Source organism: Myxine glutinosa, chromosome 2 (genome assembly GCF_964187855.1).
Source record: "Myxine glutinosa chromosome 2, kmMyxGlut1.1, whole genome shotgun sequence".
Taxonomy (NCBI): Eukaryota; Metazoa; Chordata; class Myxini; order Myxiniformes; family Myxinidae; genus Myxine; species Myxine glutinosa.
Genome location: NC_136262.1, coordinates 267,945,147 through 267,954,302, shown reverse-complemented (window position 1 = coordinate 267,954,302; position 9,156 = coordinate 267,945,147). Strand labels below are relative to the sequence as shown.

The following is a 9,156-nucleotide window of genomic DNA, read 5'->3' as shown; positions in this document are numbered from 1 at the left end:
TCTGCTTTCCTCATTTCGAACAGTATGAGGCCTACCTGGTGACTGTTTTGGAAGAATGCTGCCGGTTTCATCAAACTGCTTGTTTATTCTGTTGATGGTTCTTCTGTCAATTACGTGGGCTGTCTGCTGGGCTGATTTGGCTCCATGGGTGGGCTGATTCTGCTGTCTTTGACAAGTTGTCTCTGAAATTCAGCCGAATTCCCAGATACAGAATACAACCGTACAGCGCGAATTGCTGTCTCACGATATCCTCCCTCATATTAGGGTGTCTAATTCACAATTTTTTTATTTTATTTTATTTTTTTGGTATACTGAATCGAGGCTCGTGAAAGAGCTGACATTTACTTCACAAACAAATCAACCAGACAAACAAAATATATAAAAAGAGGGAGCGGAAAACAAGCTGGGGAGAGAAGGGGAAGCACACAAACACAACATTTGAGAGCAGGGAGATGTGTGGAAGGAAGTGGGCTTGGGGGGAGGAGGCGTGGGAAGGGGGGGGGGGGTGGAGGGAGAAGTATAAAACACAAGGACACCAAGGACTTCCAGGACAGAAGTTGGTATTTCAAAAAAGTGGAATTGGGGTGAAATTAGCGGGGGTAGAAAAGATCAAGGTTTTGGATGGGGGAAGATAAGAGATGGTGGTGAACAGCTGTTTTAAAGACCTGGAGGGTGGAGTGGGATTGAAGAGAGTGAGGGAGTTTGTTCCAGAGGCGGGAGAAAAGAGGAATGAAGGAGTGAAGGTGAGCAGAGAGTCTTGATTTTGGCAGTTTGACCATAAGAGGGTTGCAGGCAGATCTTGTGTGACCTGTAGGAATATTTGCGGGACAGAGCCCAGAGAGAGCTGGGGGGGGGGGGGGGGGCAAGGCCAGAGAGGAGTCGGTAGAAGATGGAAAGACCACCAACCTGCCTGCGGTGAGTGAGTGAGAGGCCCTTGGAGTTAGCTTCATCGCGGGAGATTCCAATGATTCTGAATGCTTTGGTTTCAACAGCGTGAAGACGAGCTAGGTGTGAGGCAGGAGCACCAGCCCAGAGGGGAGAGCAGTATTCCATTGAGCTGCGGATGAAAGCCTTGTATGTGGTGAGGAGCTCAGGTGTGCCAAGGAAGGACTTCGCACGATGGAGGATGCCCAGTCGGCGACTGGCTTTGGAGGCCAGATTTGAAATGTGGTTTTCCCAGGAAAGATCATGGCAGATAGTGAGACCCAAAAGCTTGAGTGACAGAACTTCTTCGAGAGGATTATTCAGAAAGTGGATGGGAGGGTTGTCCAGTCGGTCTTTTCGGAGAGACATCGTAGGAGTTTGAGATTTGTCAGGATTGAAAGACATGTTCCACTTGTTTGCCCAGTCTGTGATTTTGTCCAGGTCTGCAGAGAGTGAGGAGGCTGCAGACTGCCGATCTGAGGGATGAAGAATGGAGCGACAGAGAGTAGAGTCATCACCAAAGAGATACAGAGGATTTTCAAGAGAGTCAGAGAGATCATTGATGAAGACCAGAAAAAGCACAGGGCCCAGAACACTGCCTTGGGGAACTCCAGCCTGAACAGGAAGAGGAGATGAGAGAAACCCATTCAGGGCCACACGTTGACTACGACTAGAGAGGAAGTCCGCCAGCCATGTGTGGAGATTTCCATGGATACCAAAAGAGGAGAGTTTGGTGAGCAGAGCGGGGTGCCAGACCGTATCGAAGGCACGTGATATGTCAAGGGAGACAGCTCTAATTTCCTCTTTGGCATTGAGGACCTCCATCCATTGTTGAGAAAGCAGAAGCAGCATGTCCAGAGTAGAGTGACCAGGTCTGAATCCAAATTGATGATCAGAGATCAAGCCATTGGAGAAGAGGAAAGATTTCATATCTGAAGCAATGATGGATTCCATGACTTTGCTGATAATTGGGAGAAGGCTGATTGGTCTGTAGTTGCTGGGATCTGTTTTTGCACCTTTTTTGTGCAAAGCGGTGATGTTGGCTGATTTCCAAGCAGAATGAACTGAACTAATACAAAGACAAACGCGTGCAGCACATTGAGTGAAGATCACCCTGATCCATATCACGTGATGCACCTCACCCTGATCCATATCACGTGATGCACCTCATCCTGATCCATATCACGTGATGCACCTCATCCTGATCCATATCACGTGATGCACCTCATCCTGATCCATATCACGTGATGCAGCTCGCCCTGATCCATATCACGTGATGCAGCTCGCCCTGATCCATATCACGTGATGCACCTCATCCTGATCCATATCACGTGATGCACCTCATCCTGATCCATATCACGTGATGCACCTCATCCTGATCCATATCACGTGATGCAGCTCGCCCTGATCCATATCACGTGATGCAGCTCGCCCTGATCCATATCACGTGATGCACCTCATCCTGATCCATATCACGTGATGCACCTCATCCTGATCCATATCACGTGATGCAGCTCGCCCTGATCCATATCACGTGATGCACCTCACCCTGATACATATCACGTGATGCACCTCGCCCTGATCCATATCACGTGATGCAGCTCGCCCTGATACATATCACGTGATGCACCTCACCCTGATACATATCACGTGATGCACCTCGCCCTGATCCATATCACGTGATGCACCTCATCCTGATCCATATCACGTGATGCACCTCATCCTGATCCATATCACGTGACGCAGCTCGCCCTGATCCATATCACGTGATGCACCTCACCCTGATACATATCACGTGATGCACCTCGCCCTGATCCATATCACGTGATGCACCTCATCCTGATCCATATCACGTGATGCACCTCGCCCTGATCCATATCACGTGATGCACCTCATCCTGATCCATATCACGTGATGCACCTCATCCTGATCCATATCACGTGATGCAGCTCGCCCTGATCCATATCACGTGATGCACCTCACCCTGATACATATCACGTGATGCACCTCGCCCTGATCCATATCACGTGATGCACCTCATCCTGATCCATATCACGTGATGCACCTCGTCCTGATCCATATCACGTGATGCACCTCGCCCTGATCCATATCACGTGATGCACCTCATCCTGATCCATATCACGTGATGCACCTCGCCCTGATCCATATCACGTGATGCACCTCATCCTGATCCATATCACGTGATGCACCTCATCCTGATCCATATCACGTGATGCAGCTCGCCCTGATCCATATCACGTGATGCACCTCGCCCTGATCCATATCACGTGATGCACCTCATCCTGATCCATATCACGTGATGCACCTCATCCTGATCCATATCACGTGATGCAGCTCGCCCTGATACATATCACGTGATGCACCTCACCCTGATACATATCACGTGATGCACCTCGCCCTGATCCATATCACGTGATGCACCTCATCCTGATCCATATCACGTGATGCACCTCATCCTGATCCATATCACGTGATGCAGCTCGCCCTGATCCATATCACGTGATGCACCTCGCCCTGATCCATATCACGTGATGCCTGTGCATGTTGAAGCGGTCACATCCATTTACGAGTAATCATGTTTTGTTTTGCACCAAAGAACAAAAATAAACTTGATTGTTTGTTCCAGGTATCGTTCTTCAAAATGTGCCCAGGGTTTCTGGACCACCCTGTGTGTATATATAGATGTTCTACGACCTATTTACAAATGTTCCAGTACATACTTTATAGACGTGCTCTCTGGTGACACACTGAGGGTGTTTTGTGCCCGGGGGGCAGGGGCAAAACATAATTTTGTCCCCCCTTCTTTCACCTCTATCCCCCAAATCCCAACCCCAGTCGCCATAGGGAAACTAGGATGTTTATATTAAAATATCTATCCAGGTGGTTACGATTTATATATTACCTGTTGATGTTAAAAGTCACATATAGGAGTAGGATCTACCATAGGTCTGTCTATACCATGGTACTTGAATGATGGTACTTTTTATGTTATCAGGTCTAAAGGTCGCGTAAACACCCCTTTCTTTCCCCTTTCATGGAGCGTGATATCAAACATGATCTCGTGACGACATGACAGTTCCCTTTATATAATAAATCTATTTTCAAGATCCTTCACATATCCCAAAACGGTCTCGGCCTGAAAGCACAACCACCTTCAATGGTGTTCCAGGAGGGGATGACGAAGATCGTGTTCGCACTGATTTTTTTCACGAAATGGTGAGACTTAAACAGACGCAGCAATGGGGGCGTCGGACTCGGCCCTTCAACTTGGGAATGAACGAACGAAAAGCAAAGCAAAGCAAAAAAATCACAGCGTGACGTCAAAGTGATCGTTTCCACGGGACCACGTGCTTTACCTCTCAACCCACGCAGGACGTTGAAACTCCGCCCACCGGTTCCGAATCTCCTCCCACCTGTTCATAGTCTCCGCCTCCCACGAGTATTGTGTACTATTGTGCCCGCCCACATTATTCTTCCAGTCACGTCGGCCCGTTTTTCGTGTAACCCCACCCCCCAATCGCGCTACTCTTTAGTCTTTCCCCACCTCATCGGTCGCGCCGCGTGTCTCCTCTGTCTGAGACGAACAACCCGGCGCTATCGCAAGTCTGTCATGGAACTCAGATAACTGGGTTCTGTGATATTGACGGGGACTTCGGCCCGAACGGGCTCCGTAGGCCATGGCGAACAAGGCGGCGGTCGACGAGGGTGATGGGAGCGGGAACGGTTCAAAGGATAGGACGAGTTCCCCGACGTTGGCCAGGACCCGAGCGGGGGGCAGCCTTGGGAAGCAGGCGGGGGGCAGCCTTGGGAAGCAGGCGAGGTGTGCGCACACGTTCCGGAAACTCACCCTGACCAAGCCGAGCTACTGCCATCACTGCACGGACTTCATCTGGGGGATCATCGGGCACCAGTGCGATGGTGAGACGGGAAAAAGGCTTATTTTGTTATGGGTCGTGCGAGTCATGTGGTGGCTCTATGGGTGGCTATCAATGGGTCATACGAGTCACGCGTGGTGACTATGGGTGGCTGTCAATGGGTCATGTGGTGGCTCTCCATGGGTCATACGAGTCATATGGTGGCTCTATGGGTGGCTATCATTATCAATGGGTCATACGAGTCATGTGGTGGCTCCATGGGTCATACGAGTCGTGTGGTGAATATGGTTGGCTCTCAATGGGTGATGTGGTGGCTCTCCATGGGTCATACGAGTCATATGGTGGCTCTATGGGTGGCTATCAATGCCAATGGGTCATACGAGTCATGTGGTGGCTCTATGGGTGGCTATCAACGGGTCATACGAGTCACGTGTGGTGACTATGGATGGCTGAAAATGGGTCATGTGGTTGCTCTCCATGGGTCATGTGTGTCATGTGTGTCATGTGGTGGCTGTCAATGGGTCATGTGTCATGTGGTGGCTCTCCATGGGTGGCTGTCAATGGGTCATGTGTGTCATGTGGTGGCTCTCCATGGGTCAGACGAGTCATGTGGTGGCTCTTTGGGTGGCTATCAATGGGACATATGAGTCATGTGGTGGCTCTCCATGGGTGGCTGTCAATGGGTCATGTGTGTCATGTGGTGGCTGTCAATGGGTCATGTGTCATGTGCTGGCTCTCCATGGGTCAGACGAGTCATGTGGTGGCTCTCCATGGGTCAGACGAGTCATGTGGTGGCTCCCCATGGGTGGCTATCAATGGGTCATACGAGTGGTGGCTCCATGGGTGGCTCTCATTGGGTCATGCGAGTCATATGTGGTGACTATGGGTGGCTCTCAATGGGTCATGTCAATCGTGTGGTGGTTCACCATGGGTGGTTCTCAATGGGTCATATGAGTGGTGTGGTGGCTTTCTATTGGTGGCTCTCAATGGGTCATGTGAGCCATGTAGTGGCTCTCCATGGTGGCTCTCAATTGGTCGTGCAAGTCATGTGGTGGCTCTCCATGGGTGGATCTTTGGAGGCCGCGCGAGGCGGTGGTGGATCGCCGGCTGGCCGTGAGAGCCTGCGGCGGCTGCAGCTTGGTGTTGGTGGTCGCTCGGCATGGCTGGACCTGTGGTGGTGCAGATCTGCAGTTACTCGAATCCACGCTGCTCTGCTGCATCCCTGAAATGGCCCCACATGGTCCTGCAGCTACCCTGGCTCAGTTTTGTGCTGGCCTTGGGACGGATTTGTGGCGGGTCACCAAAACCCCTAGTGTCACCTGAACTATTGGTCACCCATTGAGGTCACACTGCTATGGGTGGGTCGTTTGAGCATCTGGTAGCCAATATGGCCCGTGTGAGGTCCTGTGAGCTGTTGGTGCCCGTGTTGGGTCCCATTCACCTATTTTGTAGTGTTGCTCATGTTCTGATAGCTCTTGATGGACTAACTCGGTGTCCTCTTCGGACTTACTGCAAAAATGTACAAATGTCACTCAGTAAATGGTGAGGTTTTTGATATGGTTTTGGCAGGTCATGCCTTCTTTGGTTCACCTGTGTGTTTATACACTTGTTCACTCACATGCTCACCTCCTGATGTGTTCGCTCCCTCACATGCTCACCTCCTGATGTATTCGTTTCCTCACATGCTCACCTCCTGATGTGTTCGTTCCCTCACATGCTCACCTCCATGTGTTCGCTCCCTGACATGCTAGCCTCCTGATGTCTTTGCTCCCTCACATGCTCACCTCCTGATGCGTTCGCTCCCTCACATGCTCACCTCCATGTGTTCGCTCCCTCACATGCTGGCCGCCTGATGTTTGTTCCCTAACTTGCTCAAAAAGCTTCCAAACACGTATATACTGTATCAGGTTTCTCATCTGCTGATGCACTCATTGATAGACACATGTTTGCTCACCTGCTCATGTGAATATTTTCTCACACACTTACTCGGTGTTGTTGATGCCCTCATTTATACACAGCCACACATACACACACCACACACACACCACATACACACACAGTTACACACACAGAGTCAGATACACATACACAGTCACACACAATCATACACACACAGTCAGATTTACACACAGTCACACACAGTTATACACACAGTCACATGCACAGTTACACACAAAGTGACACACACACACACACACATAATCTCACACACACAATGAGACACACACCTAACCTCACACACACCTAACCTCACACACACCTAACCTCACACACACCTAATCTCACACACACCTAATCTCACACACACACCTAATCTCACACACACAATCACACATAATCACAGTCACACATAATCACAGTCACACATAATCACAGTCACACATAATCACAGTCACACATAATCACAGTCACATAATCAGTCACACATCATCACAGTCACACATTATCACAGTCACATATAAACACAGTCACATATAAACACAGTCACACATAAACACAGTCACACATTATCACAGTCGCACATAAACACAGTCACACATAAACACAGTCGCACATAAACACAGTCGCACATAACCACAGTCGCACATAAACACAGTCGCACATAAACGCAGTCGCGCATCAACGCAGTCGCGCATAAACGCAGTCGCACATAAACGCAGTCGCACATCAACGCAGTCGCACATCAACGCAGTCGCACATCAACGCAGTCGCACATCAACGCAGTCGCACATCAACGCAGTCGCACATCAACGCAGTCGCACATCAACGCAGTCGCACATCAACGCAGTCGCACATCAACGCAGTCGCACATCAACGCAGTCGCACATCAACGCAGTCGCACATCAACGCAGTCGCACATCAACGCAGTCGCACATCAACGCAGTCGCACATCAACGCAGTCGCACATCAACGCAGTCGCACATCAACGCAGTCGCACACCAACGCAGTCGCACACCAACGCAGTCGCACACCAACGCAGTCGCACACCAACGCAGTCGCGCATAATCACACACACGCGCATAATCACACACACGCGCATAATCACACACACGCGCATAATCACACACACGCGCATAATCACACACACGCGCATAATCACACACACGCGCATAATCACACACACGCGCATAATCACACACACGCGCATAATCACACACACGCGCATAATCACACACACGCGCGTAATCACACACACGCGCGTAATCACACACACGCGCGTAATCACACACACGCGCGTAATCACACACACGCGCGTAATCACACACACGCGCGTAATCACACACACGCGCGTAATCACACACACGCGCGTAATCACACACACGCGCGTAATCACACACACGCGCGTAATCACACACACGCGCGTAATCACACACACGCGCGTAATCACACACGCGCGCGTAATCACACACGCGCGCGTAATCACACACACGCGCATAATCACACACGCGCATAATCACACACACGCGCATAATCACACACACGCGCATAATCACACACAGCGCATAATCACACACACGCGCATAATCACACACACGCGCATAATCACACACACGCGCATAATCACACACACGCGCATAATCACACACACGCGCATAATCACACACACGCGCATAATCACACACACGCGCATAATCACACACACGCGCATAATCACACACACGCGCAAAATCACACACACGCGCATAATCACACACACGCGCATAATCACACACACGCGCATAATCACACACACGCGCATAATCACACACACGCGCATAATCACACACACGCGCATAATCACACACACGCGCATAATCACACACACGCGCATAATCACACACACGCGCATAATCACACACACGCGCATAATCACACACACGCGCATAATCACACACACGCGCATAATCACACACACGCGCATAATCGCACACACGCGCATAATCGCACACACGCGCATAATCGCACACACGCGCATAATCGCACACACACGCATAATCGCACACACGCGCATAATCGCACACACGCGCATAATCGCACACACGCGCATAATCGCACACACGCGCATAATCGCACACACGCGCATAATCGCACACACGCGCATAATCGCACACACGCGCATAATCGCACACACGCGCATAATCGCACACACGCGCATAATCACACACACGCGCATAATCACACACACGCGCATAATCACACACACGCTCATAATCACACACACGCTCATAATCACACACACGCTCATAATCACACACACGCTCATAATCACACACACGCTCATAATCACACACACGCTCATAATCACACACACGCTCATAATCACACACACGCTCATAATCACACACACGCTCATAAT

General features: G+C 50.3%; 1 protein-coding gene across 3 annotated transcripts in view; it reads left to right on the top strand.

The window, feature by feature from the left end:
- Positions 1-4,405: 4,405 nt before the first annotated feature.
- DGKQ (diacylglycerol kinase theta) overlaps positions 4,406-9,156 on the top strand; it is a 224,058-nt gene continuing 219,307 nt past the window's right edge. For 2 of the 3 annotated variants that reach the window (XM_068105715.2, XM_068105714.2), the window contains exon 1: positions 4,456-4,863. In XM_068105715.2, coding sequence (XP_067961816.2) covers positions 4,623-4,863 — 241 coding nt within the window. In that variant the 5' untranslated portion in view covers positions 4,456-4,622. Of the gene's footprint in view, positions 4,864-9,156 lie in introns of all 3 variants that reach the window. The other variant, XM_068105716.2, reaches the window with a different exon arrangement.